The following is a 26,334-nucleotide window of genomic DNA, read 5'->3' as shown; positions in this document are numbered from 1 at the left end:
CCAGTTTGTATTCCAGGCTATCTTTATACATTGATGTCAATGGAAGATGTGTATGAAAAATCATTTTATGTACAGTATGTTTAGATTCAGTCCTTGGTTAGTGCATGTTTTTCTATTGTCATTTATGCAGCCTTGTCAAATCTGTTAAGTCGCTTTAACTATGGAATTTAGATTTTTAATATGAATTGGCCTTTAAATTAATCAAAACATGAACTTTAGACAGATTTGGTCAGTATTGTTTGCCATCTGTTTGTCCTGGGTTCACCTATTCAAATGTAGTCTACCTTCACTACTCTCCTAAATGGGAGGAAATAAATCCAAGATGCAACAGAGGAAAACACCACTAATAACATATAACCCATCCATATAGGCCTAACCTCACTCTTTCCTTTACCATCACTTCAATTATTTAATCCTTACAAACAAAACGCCCCAAAACAGCCCTTTTAAGGTTTTATAAGAGAAGCCAGGAAAGCACTGGAGAGCTTTAAGGGGACATTCATTGACTTTAATGGGATGAACTGATCAACCATATCTAATAGAAATCGTTGCCCATGGCAAAAGCTGGTGTGTTATTTAATTACGTATGGAACACAATGCTTTTACCGCTTCTTAGAAAACTGTAATTCAATATATTTAGAAGAGAGAAGAAACAGATAAAGTTCAAATTAAAACATTTCTGAAATAAGTTTTATTTTCTTTCTTTAGGTAAAAGAAAAACCTATTTTTGAAAATATCGAAATAGAACAAAATAGAACGAAAATAGAATTGTCATTTTTAACTGTTCATACTTTCAAAAAATGTAATGGCTTCAATATGCAAAAAAATATGAATGAAAGCAAGTCTGTTCACACTTTTAAGTATCCCATTGAAAATTTGCATATAATAAAAAATCAATATATAATTGCGTGAGAAAGAGGCCTATTGCATTCTCTGTATCCTATGCTGCATTTACCACGGATTAAATTCAACGTGTAAATCAAATCAAATCAAATGTTACAGTGGGGAAAAAAAGTATTTAGTCAGCCACCAATTGTGCAAGTTCTCCCACTTAAAAAGATGAGAGAGGCCTGTAATTTTCATCATAGGTACATGTCAACTATGACAGACAAAATGAGGAAAAAAAATCCAGAAAATCACATTGTAGGATTTTTAATGAATTTATTTGCAAAGTATGGTGGAAAATAAGTATTTGGTCAATAACAAAAGTTTCTCAATACTTTGTTATATACCCTTTGTTGGCAATGACACAGGTCAAACGTTTTCTGTAAGTCTTCACAAGGTTTTCATACACTGTTGCTGGTATTTTGGCCCATTCCTCCATGCAGATCTTCTCTAGAGCAGTGATGTTTTGGGGCTGTCGCTGGGCAACACAGACTTTCAACTCCCTCCAAAGATTTTCTATGGGGTTGAGATCTGGAGACTGGCTAGGCCACTCCAGGACCTTGAAATGCTTCTTACGAAGCCACTCCTTCGTTGCCCGGGCGGTGTGTTTGGGATCATTGTCATGCTGAAAGACCCAGCCATGTTTCATCTTCAATGCCCTTGCTGATGGAAGGAGGTTTTCACTCAAAATCTCACGATACATGGCCCCATTCATTCTTTCCTTTACACGGATCAGTCGTCCTGGTCCCTTTGCAGAAAAACAGCCCCAAAGCATGATGTTTCCACCCCCATGCTTCACAGTAGGTATGGTGTTCTTTGGATGCAACTCAGCATTCTTTGTCCTCCAAACACGACGAGTTGAGTTTTTACCAAAAAGTTCTATTTTGGTTTCATCTGACCATATGACATTCTCCCAATCCTCTTCTGGATCATCCAAATGCACTCTAGCAAACTTCAGACGGGCCTGGACATGTACTGGCTTAAGCAGGGGGACACGTCTCGCACTGCAGGATTTGAGTCCCTGGCGGCGTAGTGTGTTACTGATGGTATGCTTTGTTACTTTGGTCCCAGCTCTCTGCAGGCCATTCACTAGGTCCCCCCGTGTGGTTCTGGGATTTTTGCTCACCGTTCTTGTGATCATTTTGACCCCACGGGGTGAGATCTTGCGTGGAGCCCCAGATCGAGGGAGATTATCAGTGGTCTTGTATGTCTTCCATTTCCTAATAATTGCTCCCACAGTTGATTTCTTCAAACCAAGCTGCTTACCTATTGCAGATTCAGTCTTCCCAGCCTGGTGCAGGTCTACAATTTTGTTTCTGGTGTCCTTTGACAGCTCTTTGGTCTTGGCCATAGTGGAGTTTGGAGTGTGACTGTTTGAGGTTGTGGACAGGTGTCTTTTATACTGATAACAAGTTCAAACAGGTGCCATTAATACAGGGAACGAGTGGAGGACAGAGGAGCCTCTTAAAGAAGAAGTTACAGGTCTGTGAGAGCCAGAAATCTTGCTTGTTTGTAGGTGACCAAATACTTATTTTCCACCATAATTTGCAAATAAATTCATTAAAAATCCTACAATGTGATTTTCAGGATTTTTTTTCTCAATTTGTCTGTCATAGTTGACGTGTACCTATGATGAAAATTACAGGCCTCTCTCATATTTTTGAGTGGGAGAACTTGCACAATTGGTGGCTGACTAAATACTTTTTTCCCCCACTGTATTTGCCACATGAGCCGAATACAACAGGTGTAGACATTACAGTGAAATGGTTACTTAACCAACAATGCAAAGTAAAACAAATAAAAAAAGTAAAATAACAGTAGGGAGGCTATATACAGGGGGGTACCGGTGCAGAGTCAATGTGTGGGGGCACCGGCTAGTCGAGGTAATTGAGGTAATATGTAAATGTGGGTAGAGTTAAAGTGACTATGCATAAATAATAAGCAGAGTAGCAGCAGCGTAAAAGAAGGGGATGGAGTGGGGTGGAGGGCAGTGCAAATTGTCCGGGTAGCCATGATTAGCTGTTCAGGAGTCATGATTAGCTGTTCACGGTACCGGTTGCCGTGCGGTAGCAGAGAGAACAGTCTATGACTAGGGTGGCTGGAGTCTTTGACAATTTTGAGGGCCTTCCTCCTTGTATGTACACTATATACAGTACATCCGGAAAGTATTCAGACCCCTTCACTTTTTCCACATTCTGTTACGTTACAGCCTTATTCTAAAATGGATTAAATAGTTTTCCCCCTTATTAATCTACACACAATACCCCATAATGACAAAGCAACAACAGGATGTTTTTTTTGTTGCAAATGTATTAAAAATAAAAACGGAAATATCACATTTACATAAGTATTCAGACCCTTTACTCAGTACTTTGTTGAAGGACCTTTGGCAGCGATTACAGGCTTTGAGTCTTTTTGGGTATGACGCTACAAGCTTGGCACACCTGTATTTGGGATGTTTCTCCCATTCTTCTCTGCAGATCCTCTCAAGCTCTGTCAGGTTGGATGGGGAGCATCGCTGCACAGCTATTTTCAGGTCACTCCAGAGATGTTAGATCGGGTTCAAGTCCGGGCTCTGGCTGGGCCACTCATGGACATTCAGAGACTTGTCCAGATCTGTGCCTCGACACAATCCTGTCTCAGAGCTCTACGGACAATTCCTTCGACATCATGGCTTGGTTTTTGCTCTGACATGCACTGTCAAATGTGGGACCTTATATAGACAGGTGTGTGCCTTTCCAAATCATGTCCAATCAATTGAATTTACCCCAGGTGGACTCCAATCAAGTTGTAGAAACATCTCAAGGATGATCAATGGAATCAGGATGCACCTGAGCTCAATTTTGAGTCTCATAGCAAGGGTCTGAATACTCATGTAAATAAGATTTTTCTGTTTTTTTATTTTTAATACATTTGCAAACATTTCTAAAAACCTGTTTTTGCTTTTTCATTATGGGGTATTGTGTGTAGATTGATGAAGGGAAAAAAATAATTTCATCAATTTTAGAATAAGGCTGTAACGTAATAAAATGTGGAAAATGTCAAGGGGTTTGAATACATTTCCCGAATGCACTGTATACAAAAGTATGTGGACACCCCTTCAAATTAGTGGATTCGGCTATTTCAGCAACAACTGTTGCTGACAGGTGTATAAATTGAGTACACAGCCATGCAATCTCCATAGACAAACATTGTCAGTAGAATGGCCTTACTGAAGAGCACAGTAACTTTCGACTTGACACTGTCATAGGATGCCACCTTTCAAACAAGTCAGTTCGTCGAATTTCTGCCCTGCTAGAGCTGCCCCAGTCAAATCTAAGTGCTGTTATTGTGAAGTGGAAATGTCTAGGAGCAACAACGGCTCAGCCGCGAAGTTGTAGGCCACACAAGTTCACAGAACGGGACCGCCAAGTGTTGAAGCGCGTTGCGTGTAAAAATTGTCTGTCCTCGGTTGCAACACTCACTACCGAGTTCCAAACTGCCTCTGGAAGCAACATCAGCACAAGAACTGTTCGTCAGGAGTTTCATGAAATGGGTTTCCACAAGCCTAAGATCACCATGTGCAATGCCAAGCGTCAGCTGGAGTGGTGTAAAGCTCACCGCCATTTGACTCTGGAGCAGTGGAAATGCATTCTCTGGAGTGATGAATCTGGCAGTCCGATGGACAAATCTGGGTTTGGCAGATGCCAGGAGAACGCTACCTGCCCCAGTGCATAGTGCCACCTGTAAAGTTTGGTGGAGGAGGAATAATGGTCTGGGGCTGTTTTTCAACTTTGTGGCAACAGTTTGGGGAAAGCCATTTCCTGTTTCAGCATGACAATGCCCCCGTGCACAAAGTGAGGTCCATACAGAAATGGTTTGTTGAGATTGGTGTCGAAGAACTTGATTGGCCTGCACAGAATTGGAACGCCGACACTAAAGCCAGGCCAACATCAGTGCCTTGCTCGCAGTGCCAATCGCCCAACATCAGTGCCTGACCTCACTAATGCTCATGTGGCTGAATGGAAGCAAGTCCCTGTAGCAATGTTCCAACATTTAGTTGAAAGCCTTCCCAGAGGAGTGGAGGCTGTTATAGCAGCAAAGGGGGGACCAACTCCATATTAATGCCCATGATTTTGGAATGAGATGTTTGACGAGCAGGGGTCCACATACTTTTGGTAATGTAGTGTATATTCCGTTAGGACTGGTGCTGCTTCTTTTGGCGAGGTGAGACCGCGGGCGCACTTCACCCCAGCGGCGACCGTATGCCAATAAAGCTCCAAAATGAAGTGAGGGAGGGAGGAGCAGAAAGAAAATGTTAAATTATAAAATATCACGTGGAGAGAGAGAGAGAGAGAGAGAGAGAGAGAGGAACCCGATTTAAAAGCTTTGAATGTATATCGTCTCTCTCTCCTGAGAAGGCGAGTCTTAAAGTTCCATCAGAATGGGCAGTCTCTCCTCAGACGCAGCAGGACAACAGCAGCAACGGGTCATGGAGAGGTGTCCGTAGCTTCACAAGTATGGACCAACCGTCGCTCCTCTTCTACTTATACGGGCTTTAATGTGCTTTAATAACGATACTATACATCACTGACTATACTATTGAACTTTTTACTTATATTTTATGGTGTATTGCTGCCAGTTTGTATCAATTTGATTGAATACCCTATGTTGCTTAGCTGCGTTCAACAAATGCGCACGGGGATTATGAGAAATACGCAGAACCAATAGAATAGCCTAAACCTATTCTACGACGTTCACCTGTTAATTAAGTTTATTTTAATATTTTGTAAGTTACCAATAGCATGACTAGTAGTTTATATGATTTAAGGTTTCTGAAACAAGGAAATACTTTTGGCTATTCCCCTCTGTGAGCTAGTGTAGCTATAAAACATAACTTTTCATAACTATTCCACCTCTCCAAACTTCTGAATGTATATATATTTTTTGTTACCTCTCTAGCCGATGAATGCGGTGGAGTCCACTGTAGTTCGTGGAGAGAAGAGTCACTTATGCGGAGTTTGCCTTTCCACGCTAGCGGGACTCCCATCGTCATCACGGTTCACCGCAGCGCGAGCATCATCTCCGCCACCGATACTTCCTCGGTGCCGTGAGAGCACAAGGCCGTCGGCGAGCTTCACACCGACACCGGAGAAAAGATGAACATCCAGGTCCTGTCAGACCACAAGCTGTCATCAGTCGCCCCGCTGAAACCCTGCAATGTGGAGAAGAAGGAGGTGGAACTGATACTGTTGAAGGACCAGAATGGGGTCCAGTATACCAGTTCGACCATCATGCCCACCCCCAGCACGCACGGCACCCCCTGCACCGCTGAGGAGCTGGAGGAGAGGGAAACATGGGGAAAGAAAATAGACTTTCTCCTATCCGTCATAGGCTTCGCAGTGGACTTGGCCAATGTCTGGAGATTCCCTTACCTCTGCTACAAGAATGGAGGAGGTGAGTGAACTGTTATAACTTCTGTAAAGACTTCTGTTAAGACTTTCCTAGGTTTCTTTGGAACTATCCTCGTCGAGAACCAGGCTTGGTATGGCAAGGCGAGACTGCTTTGGAACTAATATCAACTTTGTTTTACTGTTGTGAAATAACTTTCTTAGTGAGCTTATGATAAAATGTGCCAATCTGTTAGTTTGTATGCTACCAAACGTACCAGTCACTAGTCAGTGTTGTGACAACATATTTTGAAATCCCCAAATAACAGTGCGCAGCCTTTCTTGAGCCAAGAGGCTTTGCTTGTAAGAGGAAAACGGATATACCTCATTGCATAAATTCATTCAGGTCAGTGTGGTTGAGTCAACTGCAAATACATTCACTGTATCTGGGTGCTACTGTATCTTACTGTAAAGGGTTGGCTCATAACCCATTCACACCAGCTGCTGGCTCATAGGCGCCTTATTGCTGGTGGCACATGTCAGGAAATATTTAAATACTCACAGTTGAGCAGATAGATATGCAAATATGTTAATAATGATAATTTTGCAAATATGTTAATAATGATTGACTTAATTTAAAAGTGTCTAGATCAGGGGTGTCAAAAAAACATTTTCCTCGCGGGCGGCATTCGGTCTTCAGCGAGGTCCAGAGGGCCATGCTTAAAATGTATTATATTTCGCCAGTCAAAATTTGCCAGACAATTGTCCTCTATCCTCACTGTGATGACTGTTAGCAAGTTGGAGGGAGTGAATAGACAATACATGTAGGTCCAGTATCATTTCTACACAGTTTCGATTTGATTTTAGTAATTTCAATGTTGATTGAGATCCTTTCCCCCCTAAATTTAAATAAAGAAATAAAAGAATAACAAATATTTACACCAAAAAAAATCAAACCAGGGCCGGACTGAATGGTGGATTGAATGGGCTCAATGCCCGGATCCAGCCCGCAGGCCTTGACAAGTGGTCTAGACCATTAAGAGCAACATCCTGGTCTCATAAGCTAGACTTAACATAGTAAACATAAATCCGGTACACTCAAATTAGTATGAAATGTTACTTTTGGTGTGGTCACACAAAACAGATGGTCAGGGTCGGTGGGCATATAACACCAACTTCTAGCAACCCAAAGGTTGCGAGTTTGAATCTCATCACAGCCAACTTGAGCATTTTAGCAAATTAGCAACTTTTTAGCTAGTTTGCAACAACTTAGCATGTTAGCTAACCTTCCCCTAACATTAACCCTTTTATCTAACCTTAACCTTAACCCTTTCAGCTAACCCTTCCCCTAAACCTTTAACCTAACTCCTAAACTTAATCCTAACTTTAACCCTAACCTAGATAACGTTAGCCAGCTAGCTAACGTTAGCCACCTAGCTAGACTTTGTAACATGTCATACGTTTTGCAAATTTGTAACATATTGTACATTTGGCAAATTCTTAACATATTGTACGTTTTCCAAATTCGTAACATATAATAAGAATTGTAATTCGTAACATATCATACAAAATGGTTATGGACATCCGCAAATTAATACATACACTACATGACCAAATGTATGTGGACATCTGCTCGTCGAACATCTCATTCCAAAATCATGGGCATTAATATGGAGTTGGTCCCCCCTTTGCTGCTATAACAGCCTCCACTCTTCTGGGAAGACGATTTTTACGTGCTACACACTTCAGCACACGGCGGTCCCATTCTGTGACCTTATGTGGCCTACCACTTCGCGGCAGAGTCACAATAACAGTACTTACAGTTGACCGTGGCAGCTCTAGCAGGGCAGAAATTTGATGAACTGACTTGTTGGAAAGGTGGCATCCTATGACGGTGCCACGCGGAAAATCACTGAGCTCTTCAGTAAGGCCATTCTACTGCCAATGTTTGTCTATGGAGATTACATGGCTGTGTGCTCGGTTTTAGTGTTTACTAGATTTCCTGTCCCCTTTGGCAGCATTCCACTTCCCGGGGTAAAAATAGACATGTGTATCTTTATCTGGTGAACTGTGTGTTGCAGTGTTGTGTCCTGTGGTGCCAACTCTTCAGCTGTGGGTCATGTTCATTTAGCGCTTTCTGAAAGGCTATAATGCAGCCCAACGCTCAGCTCTTTGTTATAATGTTGCATACAAAGATATTTTCAATTATACTAGATAAAGGAACTCTGTTCCATCTCATATTGCTCAAATAAACAGCAAACCTGGTTTCAAAAAACAGATAAAGCAACACCTCACGGCACAACGCCTCTCCCCTATTTGACCTAGATAGTTTGTGTGTAGGTATTGATATGTAGGCTACGTGTGCCTTTACATTTTTTCATGTAGTTCTGTTATGTCTATTAATGTTCTGTATTATGTCATGTTTCATGTTATGTGTAGACCCCAGGAAGAGTAGCTGCTGCTTTTACTACATCTCATGGGGATCCTAATAAAATACCAAAATACCAAATACCAAAGGGAATTTAATTCTTCCTAGAATTCACTGGAACATAAAAAGCAATTCACTGTCTGTGCCTGGAGAGTCCATGTTGATGTCTGTTTCGTGTTATTTTTCTTTAGAAATCATCATCAACACAAATTGCTAGGGTGAAAAACACCCACAAAATGCTAAATATGTTGTCTTGGGCTGCAACACAAATGCCAAAAGGATCACGTTCAAAAACATTGTTTTGTGGGTTTTTGTCGTGATTTCAGGTGCCTTTCTGATCCCCTACATTCTGTTCCTGGTGATTGCTGGGATGCCTCTGTTCTATATGGAACTAGCCCTGGGACAGTACAACAGGGAAGGCGCTGCTACAGTCTGGAAGATCTGCCCTGTCTTTAAAGGTGAGCTTTCTCTCTCTCTCCCATCTCTCTGTTCCATCTCTTTCCTAACCTCTGCCTCCTCTCTCACCTTCTCAAGTCTCCTGGCCATTGTCCACAATTGATCAATGCCGTTCGAGATTCCGGGCAGATTATTATAGAAATTGTGAAGATATGATTACATAAGAAGACATTTATAGTTACAGTATCACCATTTGAAGGATATGTATCTTCTGCTTGTATAGTTCCATCTGTGCCACTGAGTCTGGCTTTAATTCCAATTTTGCTTGATTTCAAATGTAATCTACAAGTTAATAATGTATATGTTGGATTCAACGGCTCCATCTCAACCAAAAATCTAAGTTAAAGAATAGGACTAAATCAAATCAAATCAAACTTTAAATGCACTATAAATAAAGTTGTATTTGATTTAGTCCTATTCTATAACTTAGATTTTTGGTTGAGATGGAGCCGTTGAATCCAACATATACATTATTAACTTGTAGATTACATTTGAAATCAAGCAAAGCTTCAAACCCTAGGCCTATTTATTGTATATTTAGAAGTTGAATTGAAACAATATGTGTTGATGCAAAGGCTATAAAGGCCTAAATAGCATCGTTGATGCTATATGTTAAATCTCTGTTAAACACAGCCTTTGGAATGACTTTAATAGCAACAGTGAATCTATTTAGTTTTTAAGTAGAGGTCTCGCAACAATCATTCTCACGATAGCACAATGGTGATAGTCAGTGATACATTTCAAAGCTAAGCACGGCTGGGCTTGGTTAAAACCCTGGATGGGAGCCCAAAGGGATAGCTGTAGATATATACATTCTCCAGTAGGAGGTGCTGCCCAGCCTGTTGTTTTTTTAATGCTAGTGGATGTAACTCAACATACAAATTCAACATATTTTATACAAGCTTTATCTATGCTGAAAATTGGTAACCATGATGACATAATCCTGTGGTTGAAATTTCAAACTAACAGTTTTTGCAAATCCAATGAATTTTACACATAGAGTTCACGTCACAATACATTGACAAATTACATTGAAACAATGTTGATTCAACCAGTTTGTGCCCAGTGGTTTTCCCCTATAATCGTCTTCTTCCATCTCTCCTTTCTCGTATATACCTCTCTTCTTCATTTTCCTGTCTTCAGCTCTCCCTGTCCACTTTTTCAAAAGCTTTGATCAGAGGAGAGAGGAAGTAAAGATGTGGTTGTTTAGAAGTATCCAGTAAATGCCCTAGACACATACTGTACAACAATAAACATACAGTAGATATTCTGTATAAACATAGATATGCATTGTAATGTAGATGGACACATAAAGGCAGTTTGTTTATTAGTTTTACTACTGAGCCTTATCAGCATGGCATACTGTTACCACACACACCATGGCATCTGAACTGTTGAACCTGAAAGCTTAGCCAGAAGTTTACAGGCAGTGTTTTACATTTACAGTATGTTACACATAAAGTCTATTGTATATTGTTGTTCTTGCAAGTTATGAAAAATGATAAATGATTTGTATGAATACTGGAGAACCAGACAGATATGATCTTATTACACATGACAAGAACAGACGTGCAAGATGTACTGTATGTGTGAAAACCTCAGTCAGTACATTAGAGTGTATAACAATGTTAAACTGACATTGTTAAGTCCATCTGCTGCCTGTTCTGATGGTAAAGTTATAGCACATCACATTTTGCTAAAATAATACATTGAATCAGGTGAAATAAGTGGTTGAATCCTCACATTTCCTCAATTTTTTTTATTTTTATTTTTTACATAATACTAGCTGGTATTCCACTGCCGTGCTTGGTTTTCAGCGGTCTCTGCTGTCCAAAGTCTTGTGGATACATGCTACATACACATTTATGATTTACATTATACAGGAGTAGCAGCATTTCACCCTCTGTAGCCTAACCTATGTAACCATCTCTCTCTCTCTCTCTCTCTCTCTCTCTCTCTGTCTCTCTCTCTCTCTCTCTCTCTCTCTCTCTCTCTCTCTCTCTCTCTCTCTCTCTCTCTCTCTCTCTCGCTCTCTCTCTCTCGCTCTCTCTGTCTCTCTCTCTCTGTTTCTCTCACTCATATTCTGCCCTCCCTTCCTCCCTCAGGCGTGGGCTACACTGTGATCATCATAGCGTTGTATGTGGGTTTCTACTACAACGTCATCATAGCCTGGTCTCTGTACTACCTGTTCTCCTCTATGACCAGTGAGCTGCCCTGGCTCCATTGTGGCAATGCCTGGAACAGTCCGAACTGCACAGACCCCAAGCTACTAAACGGATCCTTCCTGGGCAACGGGACGTCTTATGCCAAGTACAAGATGACGCCGGCTGCAGAGTTCTATGAGTGAGTACAGTGGGTTATGTCCTGTCCGTGTTCTATGAGTGGGTACGGTGGGTTCTGTTCTGTCCCTGTTCTATGAGTGAGTACAGTGAGTTCTGTCCCTGTTCAATGAGTGAGTACAGTGGGTTCTGTCCTGTTCCTGTTCTATGAGTGAGTACAGTGGGTTCTGTCCCTGTTCTATGAGTGAGTAATCTCTTGTGACAGCCTTAACAAGTAGCCGATTTGGTTCTGGGTGCCAAGATGAATTCGTGAGTAACCTGGATTCTGTCCTGTTCTATATGACTGAGTACCCTGGGTCCTGTCCTTTCCTTGACCTGTGCCTCTGATGTGTGTCTTGAGTCTGACCCTCCTCTGTCACAGTAGCTAAAATATCAAATAAACCAGCCTTTTAACATGTTTCTCCATGGGAATGAGCTGACCTACAGTGCCAAATATGAACTGTGTCAAATTAAGTATTTTCATCAGAGACTAAATGTGTTAGAAGTAGGCTCAACCTTTTAGAAGCTTGGTTATTTAGTCTGGCCACTTTTTGAAGTGGACATTGTACACTTAAGCATTTCATAAACAGCAAATAACTGTTTTTAAATGTATTATTAATGGCATCTACAGTATGGCAGGTCTTCATAAATCAATATTTAGTTAGTGTACAGCAGTGACTGGACAGCAAACTGCACACACTCACTCTTATCACCTGCCCTGAAACCCCTGCTTACTCACTCTACATCTTACCAAGACTGACCAGTATGAAGTCTAAAGTCCTGGAGTGGCTTGAGGAATAGATAAGCTTTGGACTTCTGCAGAGTCACAGTCTTACAGTGTGTCTTTGTGCTTCTGTACCCTTGTCTCATTGAAGAGTGACTTTTACCATTCAGTAGATTATGATGACGTGGCTCAATCTGCTTACATGCTAAGCAGAACGTGTTCAGGCAACAAAGGCCTTTATTAAACAGTGAATCTAAAAGTGTTTTTACTGACTATTATTGCATCTCTGCATGGTACCGATGTATATGACACTTAATTTTAGGTTAGCAAAATTCCTGGAACTTTCAATAAATTCCCAGGTTTTCCAGATATCCTGGTTGGAGGTTTACGATTTCCTACGTATTCCCTCCTGGTTCCGGGAACCCTCCTTTCCAGAATTTCTGGAAAACCAGAAAATGTATTGAAAGTTTCAGGAATTTTGCAACCCTAATCATACTCAAGCAATTCCGCTGTGAAGTGGGCCACTGTCATTAAAACTTTTGTGCAGTATCCCCAAAATGTTTGAAGCCGTCCGCCCATATACCGATTGCTCTACAGAAAGGCATATAAAAAAAGCTTAGATGCTGCGTTTGAAGTTGACACAAAAGCCCAAGCCGTTTGCACTTCAAAGAATTCCTTTCCAGTGCTCTGTGTGAAGATTACTTCTGCAGCCCAAAGGAAGTCGTCTGAAATGACTGGGTCATACAGCAGCATCCCAATCTTGCAGCTGATTTGCAGTACAGAGTAGAGCGCCAGGGAGGCACAAACAAAACATTCTAAGCTTGCATTCCAAACTTTAGTAGTGCACTATATAAGGAATAGTGAGCAATTTGGGACGCAACCTAAGAGTGCATGACAGGCGGTCAATGAGAGCAGATTAAAGACCCTCTACCAAAATGCTGATCTGCATTAATGTCTCGTGTGTTTATGTAATCAACATCCCTGGATTTTCTCCAATGTTTTTCTCTCGTAAATCCATCTAAACTTGAATACAGTCAGTTACCGTTATATCGTTTATACCGTTTAGCATAAAATTGCACTCTCATTCTTTCTACCCAGTGATGTAGTGGTAAATATTAGGTGGGTAAACTCTGATCGCCGTCTGTGGTGAATAAAGTTACTCTCCCTATACTTTCAATGCGTTTTTGTGCAAAAGGTGGGTAAACTGTTGGGCAAAATGAAAAAGTTAGGTAAACAACGTTTACGTGTGTTTACCCTCCACTTAACCACTGTTTCTACCGTACTGTAAAAATTATTCATAGACATTCAATTCTCTCGTCAACCCCTTTAACCTTGGTAACAATGGGAAGTTAATGGAGTCAAGTTGGTTGCTCTTACAGCATATCTTCTTGCATTTATTTACCAGAAAATGCCGTCCTTTGTGTATTCTCCCATACTGTATTAATCTTCACAGATCTTGAATACTCATTAGTGTATTAACATTGGCTCTATCAAAGAGCTTTAGGTCCATACTCCCCTGAGAGCCACTATATCCCAGTATAACTGTAGTTGATTCTAGACAGACTGAATGAAAAACACAGAGACCCAGGCAGTGGGAGCTCTAGAATAGACAGTGATTTTTCTCTGACAACACTTCTAATCTCATTGTACATTTCAGTCAGGCCTTGTGTGGGGGACATAAACCCCCTGCTCCCACAGGGCTCCAGGAACAGGAACAAGACCATCAGGCCGCTGCACGCTCTGGGAGAGATCACACTGACTGAGTCAACAGATTTCTCTCTCTCCTTCTTTCCCTCGTTCTCTCTTTTTCTTCTATTTTTTTTCTCTCTCTCTCTCTCTCTCTCTCTCTCTCTCTCTCTCTCTCTCTCTCTCTCTCTCTCTCTCTCTCTCTCTCTCTCTCTCTCTCTCTCTCTCGCTCTCTCTCTCTCTCTCTCTCTCTCTCTCTCTCTCTAATTTCTCTCTCGCTATCTCTTTCTCTCTCTCCATTTCTCTCTCTCTATCTCTTTCCTTCATGTTTTCCCTCTCTCTCCAATTCTCTCTCGCTATCTCTTTCTCTCTCTCCATTTCTCTCTCGCTATCTCTCTCTCTCTCTCCATTTCTCTCTCTCTATCTCTTTCTCTCTCTCCATTTCTCTCTCTCTACCTCTTTCCTTCATGTTTTCCCTCTCACTTCATTCTCTTTCTTTCATACGTCTGTTTATGTAATGAGCAGCGATCTCTGAGAGAATCAAGGAGCTGCATGTGTTCTTAGTTCTTAGATATGGAGATTTGATCGTCCTGTATCCGCTAGAGATGAACAGGGACAGAGGAGACATTTTCTCATAAGATTTTCAAGATTTGAGGGAGTAGCATTCAACACACACATGCACGCACTCACACACACACGCATGCACGCACACACACACACACACACACACACACACACACACACACACACACACACACACACACACACACAAACACACAGCTTACTTTTCCTTTGCTGCTGCATTGCTCTGGTTCTCACACAAGACCACGTTGATGTGTTGCTGTGTGATGTGTTGCTGTCCTCTCCTCAGCTGACTGAGGATGTGCTAGGCCCTCATTTCCTCTCCTATTAGGCCTTTATTATTGGTTTCATTGATCACCGCTGCCCTGCAATCTGTGGTGCTGCTGTGCAAAGGTCCCTGGAGTATAGTCATTAGTGTCATGGCAACGTCCAGGGGCGGACACCACAGCAGGTGTCAGTTACAATGCTATCACAGGGGCTCAACACAGCTATCAACACCTAATGACAGACTAGGATTCTCAGAAACCAAGCTGGGCTACCAAGAGGCTGGGTAAATATATACCTTCTGTGTTGATGGTACTGCTGGGTTGTCTCAGCATATATCAATAAACGTCAATCAGTTATGTAAACTTATACAGTTTGAGTACAGATCAGTTTGTTATATTAATTAGAGAATGTCATCAATAATATTACGCGAAGTCAATGTAATGAAATATCCGAGCATTTTGAGGACACTGCATAATGTTCGGATATTTCATTACATTGACTTTGCGTAATATTATTGATGACATTCTCTAATTAATATAACAAACTGATCTGTTACTCAACAAAATTATCTGTATTTTTCTACCTTGAAATAGTGAAATAGTGGATTTGGATGTTTGAAGCAGGTGTTTATAATTGCAAGCATTGCTTAAATGGCAAGTGCAAATCCAGTCCAAATTAAATCAACACAAATTGAGAGCCATGTTATTCTATTAGCAGCTCAGATTATGCCATTAAATAGCTATTAGATTATCGAAAGGTTAGAACTCAGAACACCTCCCTTGGAAGTCTCACAAAACCTTTATCAGTCTTAATTGAACAAGCCAACTGCTGGGAGATCAATAGCTCATATGTTCCAAGTCTAGACATTCTGAACACTCAGATGGGATCTCAAACATACACCATGGCCCTCTCAGACTTCTCTTTCCAATACCTTGAATAAATGTCATTTTAATGATACACAAGACAATAAGAAAACATGTTTGTTTTGAATCAAACATAAAATCTTGAAATCACGTCTTGAAACAACTAACATACAGGGTATTTGTGTCCTCTTGATCAAAGTACCAGAATTACCATTCACTCAACATTCACTCAAATCAAATATTTTAAATCAAATATCCAACCAAATACTCCCCCCAACCAAACACTCCCCCAACCAAATTCTCCCCCAACCAAATACTCCCTCCAACCAAATACTCCCCTAACCAAATACTCCCCTGAACCAAATACTCCCCCCAACCAAATACTCCCCTCAACCAAATACTCCCCCCAACCAAATACTCCCCCAACCAAATACTCCCCCCAACCAAATACTCCCCTCAACCAAATACTCCCCTCAACCAAATACTCCCCCCAACCAAATACTCCCCCCAACCAAATACTCCCCCAACCAAATACTCCCCCCAAACGTACTGTAGACACCTTCTACCCCTCTACCCCTAACATATTGCTTTTGTCAGTTCCACTCTAGCAAGCTGCAGACAACCACTGTGAATGTGACTGTAGCCTATTAAATGTTGCAATGGTGAAACGTTTGATAGATATAGTTTTCGCCTGACACGATGAAACGTGTGTGTGAATCCTCTCATAAATATATTCCTACATCTTTGGTAGGACATCAATCACATGGTTCCATGGAGATAAGTTGTGCGTGAGTTCTAGAATCTAATATAATGTGGAGGAGGGGGGCCTGTAGACCACTGGATGGGAATGAGAGTGATTGAGTAAGAGCAGAGGCTGAAGGACCTGAGCTGACCTGGGTCAGTGATTATGAAGACATGGGGCTCTATAAAGGGGTGAGGTAAGAGGACGGCCAAAAGCCTAGCTACCTCAGGAGACTGCTGCTTTAGACATGTTTCTCCCCCTCTGACTTTAGTTGGCTCTCTAGCCCACCCTCTATCAGTGGGATACATCCAAGAGCTATTGCAAGTCTACCAGAGGTTAGCTGAACCTTAATGGAATATTTGATTATCATGTTCTCTGGGAAGGTCAGAGGAGACTGTTTATAGACCATTGATTTCAACTCCTTTTGACACAGCATGCATTTGATATACAGTACTATGTGTGTATTATTCTTGTTAGATAACCTAGTTAGTATTTTTATGTGAAGATGTGTTTGTTAATCATTGCAGTTCAATTAGTGTTAAAGGTGAGTCACGTGGCAGGGCGGCTCGCTCGGCTCGCTGCATGTTAGAGGCTCTAAAAGTCAGGGGTCAGGGCACAGGTCAACCTGAACACTTTTTTAAATTATGACCTGTCTACCCCACAGGTGCCCATAGTTCTCAAGGTCAAACACTTCAATCTTAAATCCAGCACAAATATGTCACCGTATAGCACATCAACCCCCAGCTATTTGGCCAATCACCTAGACACTGAGAGAAGGAATCAGTCATGTTTGTAGATGTATGACCAGGGTAAAGGTATGTGATAGAAGCTTGGTCTGATACATCCTCAGGCTGGTCTCAGTAGGAATATCCCAGTGGTCAGGAATATCCCAGTGGTCAGGAATATCCCAGTGGTCAGGAATATCCCAGTGGTCATTGCATGGTCAGTTCAACAATGATCTTTATTTAAATCAGCAGACATGCTATACACATCCTGTGTGAACGTTGCAACATTAGATTATCACACAGTTTCATCAACAACACATGGTTTCTATAGATTATTTACATCCTTTGCATGCTAAAACAGCTGCATTTGATTTAGTGTCAGCTTTACTTGATGGATAGCCTTCATTAAAAAAGGGCTATTTGCATAGAATTTTGAGATGATTGACTTCAATGTGACTAGATTGATGAAGTGCACAATTAAATATAGTTTTTAGAGGAAATTACTCAAACAATTACATAAGAGATGATGAGCTTTTATTTGATCAATCTCACTTTCCATCAGTTCCACTTGCATGGTTCTGAGGTGATTTGTAGTAAGTAGCGTTCCTGCTTGGTGTCTCTACTTAAAGTCAAGTCAGACGTTTACCTCATTCTGGAGAACATACTGTACATGTCTGGTTTCCCGGAGACACACTAAGTCTTGTCCTTGACTAAAAAGAAAGCTCAATATAAGCTTAATATGTATCTGGGAAAATGGCCCAAAGAGATTAATACTATTCGATAAAGCATACAATATTGTTTGAATTTTTCCTGGAAGATATTGTTTTCCAGTTTCTTTTAATAGTATATTGTTCATATCACTACCATATTATATGTTTGTCTCTGTTGTGTATATATGCTTCTTAAATAACATTTTTGCCTAGAATTTGTAAAACAGGCCTTAGGGATCGATATACTTTGGTATGCACATTGTACTGTATACACATAATATATTCTAGTTTTATATGGTTTTGAACAATGAGACTGGGTACTTCCGTTAATAACAGGGTACTACTGGTATCTTGTGTCCCAGGCTGTGTCCCTGTACCATCAGTTATGGACACTCAGTAGTGTACTAGCTGGGCTGGCTGTGTGCCAAATAGTTTCAGGTCATTTATGTGTTGACCATTTCTGGGAATGCAGATAAGAGTGAATGAGTTTAGAATAACTGGTCCGAAAAACGCATTGATGTTTGATAACATTTATGTTAGTGTGATATCAGATGGACTGTACAGCCTGGAGGCACCACAACAACTCTAGACCCCCTGTCTATACATGACTAGTCAGAAATATCAACATGTGTCTGTCTCCCGTTCCGTTCTGTCCTTCTTAGACAGCTCCTCTCCTCTCCTCTCCTCTCCTCTCCTCTCCTCTCCTCTCCTCTCCTCTCCTCTCCTCTCCTCTCCTCTCCTCTCCTCTCCTCTCCTCTCCTCTCCTCTCCTCTCCTCTCCTCTCCTCTCCTCTCCTCTCCTCTCCTCTCCTCTCCTCTCCTCTCGTTCCCTCTCCACCAGGGGTGTCAAACATACAGCCCTCAGGTCGGGGGGCATGAGATCTCAATTTGATCTGAAATTACTAGGTAGTCAGGGAGCATCGAACATTTAAAAAACAATGGATAGGGGACTCTTAAAAAAAAACAAATGGCGAGGAAATAAAACCAATTTTAAGCGCGGCACTTGGGACCTTGGTGAAGACCGAAAGTGGCAAAATTAGTTTGAGAAGCCTGTTCTAGACCTAACAGCTTTGAATTTATTATCATCAGGATATAAATCACGTCAGTTAGACATATTTCAGACTGGACTGTCTGATCTGACATATCCTCTATTCCCCTTGTCCTTTATGTCTAGTCTGGACAGACAGTTTGCTTGTTCCTGTGTCTTCTCTTCTGGCTTGCCAGGCGGTGGGTTGTGTAACCAACGTGGAGCATCAGATCCAGATATAATTTCGTAGCTACACTTATCAGTGTCATCTCAGAGAGAGGCTGCCCGCCGGATCGGATCGCCTCGCTAGCCCACCGGTCACACAGACAGACAGAGAGGAGGAATCAAAGGGAGAAAAAACTACCAGAAAAAGATAATGAAGCTAATGGATGGATTTTTGATGTGCAGCCCTTAGACAGCTGTTGCTCTGATGAATAGGGATGGGTGTTATTTCGAGGGCTCCAGAAAGAGACAGCAGCCAAAACATCACGTCTTGGAGAGACATAGGAGACCCAAAAGATCACGTAGTCCTTGAGAGACAGAGACCATAAAGATCACGTAGTCTTGGATATGAGCATCATGATGAGCACCAATCTGGCCTGGCTCTTTGTTGTCGGCTCCATGGAGTCCCACATCTCTCTCCCCAATGGCAGTGTGCCCTCGGCTGGGCTGTAACACTGAGCCTCAGGCCTGTTTCAAAGACTGGAAGATGAAGAAACAAACAGCCATCAACCCGCCCCTCAGGGACCTATGATTAACTGGTTTTTAAACGCAGTGTTTTCAAAGCAGAAACAAACCATCTGTCATCTCAATATAAATGTAAATCCTTTTAGGGCACCCTCTGCGATTAGAATGAGATCAGATGTCCCATAATACTGTCCACTTGTTATGACTTAAGTTTACTCCTTCCTCCTTACTCAGAGCTGTTTAGAAGAAGAGGAAAAAAACACCTGGCCGTTCTCCCTAGAGGTCAATATTATTCTGTTGATCATTTAAACACTATGACCTCTGACCCCTGCTTCCCTTTGAGCAGGGCAGTGTCTTTAAATGGCACCCTATTCCCTTATATAGTGCACAGCTTTTGACCAAATCCCGATGGTCCCTAGACAAAAGTAGTGCACTATAAAGGGAATAGGGTGCAACTTGAGACGCAGAGCAGGAACGGGATGCTCCCTAATATCGCTGAGCTGGAAGTTGATCCAGATCCGCTGTCAGTCTGGTCAGTCCGGTGGGACTCAGAGCAGGTGTGGCTCAGTATGCCTGTCCTGGGAAGATCCAAGGATGATCTGGGAATGAGGAGACAGATAGCAGGAAACAATATTGATGTAGGGAAGGATGAGTTACCATTTGTCTTCCTGCCGTCTCCACTCTTTTATTTATGTTCCGGTAAAACGCTTGACCCTTTGAGCGCCCATTCAACTGAGAGTAGTAGTCAGAGTGCTTTGATGGGAATGGCTCCCAAGAGTCTGTTATTAAAACCACTAGCTGCCAAGGTCTTTGAAGGAGTGGGAGGGTGTGTGTGTGTGTGTGTGTGTGTGTGTGTGTGTGTGTGTGTGCGTGCATGCATGCTTTTGTGCATGTTGAGAGTAGAAAACATTTTCTCAGGTACTCCAAACCCTGAGTCCTTCATTCTTCCCTCGTGATTCTGTTAGCTAGATGATTGAATGGATACAGAATGTGGTGATCATAATATGTTGGGATAAAAGCTTTGCACTTCATTCTGAAGTTGTTTGATTTAGGTGACCAGTAACAGTAATCTTGTGGAACGGTTAGTTCAATGATTAATTTATAGATGTTTTGACTGGGTTTTAAGATCTCTAAATCAGTGGTTCTCAACTGGTTTTGTCTCGGGAACCAAATTGAACCAGGTTGTCTCAGTCGCGACCGAATATTCGCATCTCGAAAAAGAATCGCTAAAATACAATCTGGAAAACTATTTTTAATGCTATATTGATATTAAAAGTAGCAATTATATGAAAAGGAAACAACTTTCCCACCTCTTTCATTGTCAATAATTACATTTTGCCCATAGTCTTGATGAAGAATGTTAATAAACTCACTGAGACCACAAAATCAACCAAAATAGTGCTGCTAATACAATGGGGGAAAAAAGTATTTAGTCAGCCACCAATTGTGCAAGTTCTCCCACTTAAAAAGATGAGAGAGGCCTGTAATTTTCATCATAGGTACACGTCAACTATGACAGACAAATTGAGGAAAAAAAATCCAGAAATTCACATTGTAGGATTTTTAATGAATTTATTTGCAAATTATGGTGGAAAATAAGTATTTGGTCACCTACAAACAAGCAAGATTTCTGGCTCTCACAGACCTGTAACTTCTTCTTTAAGAGGCTCCTCTGTCCTCCACTCGTTACCTGTATTAATGGCACCTGTTTGAACTTGTTATCAGTATAAAAGACACCTGTCCACAACCTCAAACAGTCACACTCCAAACTCCACTATGGGCAAGACCAAAGAGCTGTCAAAGGACACCAGAAACAAAATTGTAGACCTGCACCAGGCTGGGAAGACTGAATCTGCAATAGGTAAGCAGCTTGGTTTGAAGAAATCAACTGTGGGAGCAATTATTAGGAAATGGAAGACATACAAGACCACTGATAATCTCCCTCGATCTGGGGCTCCACGCAAGATCTCACCCCGTGGGGTCAAAATGATCACAAGAACGGTGAGCAAAAATCCCAGAACCATACGGGGGGACCTAGTGAATGACCTGCAGAGAGCTGGGACCAAAGTAACAAAGCCTACCATCAGTAACACACTACGCCGCCAGGGACTCAAATCCTGCAGTGCCAGACATGTCCCCCTGCTTAAGCCAGTACATGTCCAGGCCCGTCTGAAGTTTGCTAGAGTGCATTTGGATGATCCAGAAGAGGATTGGGAGAATGTCATATGGTCAGATGAAACCAAAATATAACATTTTGGTAAAAACTCAACTCGTCGTGTTTGGAGGACAAAGAATGCTGAGTTGCATCCAAAGAACACCATACCTACTGTGAAGCATGGGGGTGGAAACATCATGCTTTGGGGGTGTTTTTCTGCAAAGGGACCAGGACGACTGATCCGTGTAAAGGAAAGAATGAATGGGCCATGTATCGTGAGATTTTGAGTGAAAACCTCCTTCCATCAGCAAGGGCATTGAAGATGAAACGTGGCTGGGTCTTTCAGCATGACAATGATCCCAAACACACCGCCCGGGCAACGAAGGAGTGGCTTCGTAAGAAGCATTTCAAGGTCCTGGAGTGGCCTAGCCAGTCTCCAGATCTCAACCCCATAGAAAATCTTTGGAGGGAGTTGAAAGTCTGTGTTGCCCAGCGACAGCCCCAAAACATCACTGCTCTAGAGGAGATCTGCATGGAGGAATGGGCCAAAATACCAGCAACAGTGTGTGAAAACCTTGTGAAGACTTACAGAAAACGTTTGACCTGTGTCATTGCCAACAAAGGGTATATAACAAAGTATTGAGAAACTTTTGTTATTGACCAAATACTTATTTTCCACCATAATTTGCAAATAAATTCATTAAAAATCCTACAATGTGATTTTCTGGATTTTTTTTCTCATTTTGTCTGTCATAGTTGACATGTACCTATGATGAAAATTACAGGCCTCTCTCATCTTTTTAAGTGGGAAAACTTGCACAATTGGTGGCTGACTAAATACTTTTTTCCCCCACTGTAAATCTATATTGAAAATACTGTGATTGAAGATTTCTTTTCAGTGATTTAATTATTTAAAAATGTAAATTCATTATCATTTCTATACACTTTCTACCTGATTTAAGTTGTTTAAGTTCAGACTGGAGTAAATGGTGTGTAGATGACTGACTTAGAGCAGGTGACTCCCCTCACTCAGGGTCAGACAGGGACTGCTCATGTGTTGAGTCTGTCCCAGCTGAGTCATAGCCTGGGTGGATCCACCATACAAACACAGCACTCTCTGGGGGCTGGCCAGGGAAAAGAGAAGACTGTATGTAGCCTGCAATATAGCCTTATACTGTATGTGTCCTAATAAGGCATGTATATCTTCCAATCTTTTTCTTGATGTTTTAGGAGGTATCTATGCTGTGGACAGTTTGGTCATAAATCTGGGTCTAAATGAGGTTTGGTGTGTTGTTGGAGTGTGTTGTTGGAGTGTGTGTGGTCTGGGTGTGTTACGCATGTCATCCTCCACACCATCCTCTTGTTAAGTATGTGGATGCTTCCCGATTCTACACCTTTTTCCAGAAGTGCACACTTTCATACTCCCCGTCATTGATTTAAAAGCATAGGGTTGGTGTAAGCATTGGCTGGAGGTAGTTGCCACAATTGTAAAATGCATGTGAGAAAGTGTGCAAAGAACACTACGGGAGAAGCTTGTAGAATCGGGACTCAGTGTGTGTGTGTTCTCCAGACGTGGCGTACTCCACCTCCATGAGAGCAGGGGGATCCAGGACCTGGGCATGCCTCGCTGGGAGCTGGTCCTCTGTCTGGTGGCTGTGGTCTTTCTTCTCTACTTCAGCCTCTGGAAGGGCGTCAAGTCCTCCGGCAAGGTACTGTTGACACACTGTACTGTACTGCTTAGTACAACACACTCCTACTGTAGTATAACAAACATTCCTACTGTAGTATAACACACTCCTACTGTAGTATAACACACTCCTACTGTAGTATAACACACTCCTACTGTAGTATAACACATACTCATACTGTAGTATAACACACTCCTACTGCAGTACAACACACTCCTACTGTAGTATAACACACTCCTACTGTAGTATAACACACTCCTACTGTAGTATAACACATACTCATACTGTAGTATAACACACTCCTACTGCAGTACAACACAATCCTACTGCAGTATAACACACTCCTACTGCAGTATAACACACTTCTACTGTAGTACAACACACTCCTACTGCATTATAACACAGTCCTACTGTAGTACAACACAGTCCTACTGTAGTACAACACACTCCTACTGTAGTACAACACACTACTACTGTAGTAGGCAGGTAGCCTAGCGATTAAGAGCGTTAGGCCAGTAACTGAAAGGTCGCTGGTTTGAATGCCCGAGCCGACAAGGTGGAAAAATCTGTCGTTCTGCCCTTGAGCAAGGCAGTTAACCCCCAACAACAACTGCTTCCCGGGCGTCGATGACGTCGATTAAGGCAGATCCCCGCACCTCTATGATTCAGAGGGGTTGGGTTAAATGTGGAAGACACATTTCGGTTGAATGCATTCAGTTGTACAACTGACTAGGTATCCCCCTTTCCTTTTCCCTAGTATAGCACGCACTGCAACTGTACACAAAATGAACTGTGGTTGTGCGGACACACTCTGCGTAGTACATGGGTTTACACTACAGTACCTTGAGAAATAAGATCTATAAACAGTAACCGGAGTGTGACAAAAACCAGTCTCTGAGTTGACAGATCTAAGCACCGTTTAGTACTGCTTAGTGCATGAGTCTACACAGATCTGAAAAAGAACATCTATACAGTAACCATAGCTGACAGGCCAGGGAGAATACAACAATTCACATGATGTCATGCACTGTATGTCATAGGACATGATCTCACAGTAATAATGACAAATCTGTAATGTTATGTTGTCCAGGTGGTGTATTGAACACTACCGTACACTCTTAGAAAAAAAGGTGCTATCTAGAACCTTAAAGGGTTCTTTGGCTGTCCCCATAGGATAACCCTTTGAGGAAATGTTTTTGGTTGCAGGTAGACGCTCTTATCCAGGTGCAGGTAGTCATGTAGCTAATGTTCTGTGTTGTGTTGTATCCAGGTGGTGTACATCACGGCCACCATGCCCTATGTGGTGCTGTTTGTCCTGCTGATCAGAGGCATCACTCTGCCAGGGGCTATGGACGGCATACGGGCCTACCTCCACATCGACAAGGTCAGACATGTCTTTAGAGTACAGTACAGTGTGTTACTGAGATTAGGGATGCAATATTTCCAATAACTTAAAAAATTCCCAGGTTCCCGGAATCAAGAGAGAATAAACAAGAAATCCGGGATCCGCCAAACAGGATTTCTTGAAACCTGGGAATTATGCTAGAGCTCCCATAGTCACATCCAATATGGAAATAAATTAAATTAACTCATTTAGGAACCAAAACATGTGTTAGCTGTTTTTGGACACAAAGTGGAGGGAAAAAAGAAAAAAAACTGGGAGGTTGTGATTTCACATATGCCATAATCAATATAGAATGCTGTAAATGAACGGTAAGGAGCTCTAATGTTTAATATAGAATCTGTAAATGAACGGTAAGGAGCTCTAATGTTTAATATAGAATGCTGTAAATGAACGGTAAGGAGCTCTAATGTTTAATATAGAATGCTGTAAATGAACGGTAAGGAGCTCTAATGTTTTTGAAAACATGGCCAAGGAATCATATCAGAGACAAGATTATTTAGAGCCAAGAGTCAGTAGATAGTCAGTACTCAGGAGAGATTCTGTCAAATGTAATGCTCTTCTCTGTATCATATTATAATGCTATGGGCTCTTTATATTATATTATAATGCTATGGGCTTATATTTTTAAGGAGTGGGGCAGTTTCTTAAGTTCTTTGCTTGATTGAAGAGATAGTAAAGTGTTGGAAAGACGGGGGCGATAGGGGAAGGGTGAGTCAAAGGGCAGTGGGCCGGGGTCAGCGACTGTAACCGCTGGATCACACAGGCCACAAAGTCTCTTTCTATGTTCCTGCTGTAGGTGTGGATTGATGCTGCTACTCAGATCTTCTACTCCTTGGGAGCCGGCTTTGGAGTGCTCATTGCATTTGCCAGCTACAATAAATTTGACAACAACTGTTACAGGTAAGATTTATCACTGTTGATATCACGGTGCTGTCCTCAGTGCTTCTCTATCATGACCTTACAAGGCTTACATGACCTTCTATAACCTGTAACCAGGCAATCAGATTGAACAGATCCTGTGCTGTGTAAAGGTCTCTTTAGATTTGTCTTTCCTGTTTTAACTGGACAGAAAGGTGATGTGTATCTGGCCAGTGGACTTTCTGGCTTGGAGCTAACAGGATAAGTGCAGCCCATGCTAGGCCAGATGATGGCTATAGCCATAGGCAGTGTTACGTTCCCTGCCATTCTGTGGTCCTCTAAACCCCTCACAGAGAAACAGACATTAGACTGTGGGGTCTGCTGATCCTTGTCATCACTAATAGGTTATTGTGAAAGTGGAGAGGTGGGTGCTGCTATCAGTTAGACCCATTCTGCTTTTAGAAAACGTGAGCTAGCAAGCCAGCAAGGCAAGGTAAAATATCACAAATAGAGCTAGATAAAGCCAGAAGAATAATATACTTGTTGAACATAGCTGATTAGCTATAGCCATCAGTCTTGTGTGTTTTCATGGTCATCATTCACTCACTGCTAAGTTTGTCAAGGTGTATAGCTATCTGCTACAGGGCGTTTTGATGTGAGCATGGGCGTGCACCACTCGAACGTGACGTTTGCTTGTAAACAAAAACATTTCTCTATTGGTTTAAATAGAACCATGAGGAAATCTGTAGGAAACGTTATG

General features: G+C 41.8%; 1 protein-coding gene across 1 annotated transcript; it reads left to right on the top strand.

Moving 5' to 3' along the window:
- Positions 1 to 6,023: 6,023 nt before the first annotated feature.
- LOC311111243 (sodium-dependent noradrenaline transporter-like) lies at positions 6,024 to 25,620 on the top strand (the record flags this gene model as incomplete). Its single annotated transcript, XM_084153956.1, has 6 exons — positions 6,024 to 6,321; positions 9,009 to 9,140; positions 11,244 to 11,481; positions 23,194 to 23,332; positions 24,582 to 24,713; positions 25,513 to 25,620. The coding sequence occupies 6 exons, from the start codon at positions 6,024 to 6,026 to the stop codon at positions 25,618 to 25,620; spliced, it is 1,047 nt and encodes a 348-aa protein (XP_084010082.1).
- Between the last annotated feature and the right edge of the window lie 714 nt (positions 25,621 to 26,334).

The sequence above is a fragment of the Coregonus lavaretus genome (assembly GCF_964263955.1).
Source record: "Coregonus lavaretus genome assembly, chromosome: 37".
NCBI classification, from domain to species: domain Eukaryota; kingdom Metazoa; phylum Chordata; class Actinopteri; order Salmoniformes; family Salmonidae; genus Coregonus; species Coregonus lavaretus.
Note: the sequence above shows the minus strand (reverse complement) of the source record. Positions and strands in the feature narration are given on the sequence as shown.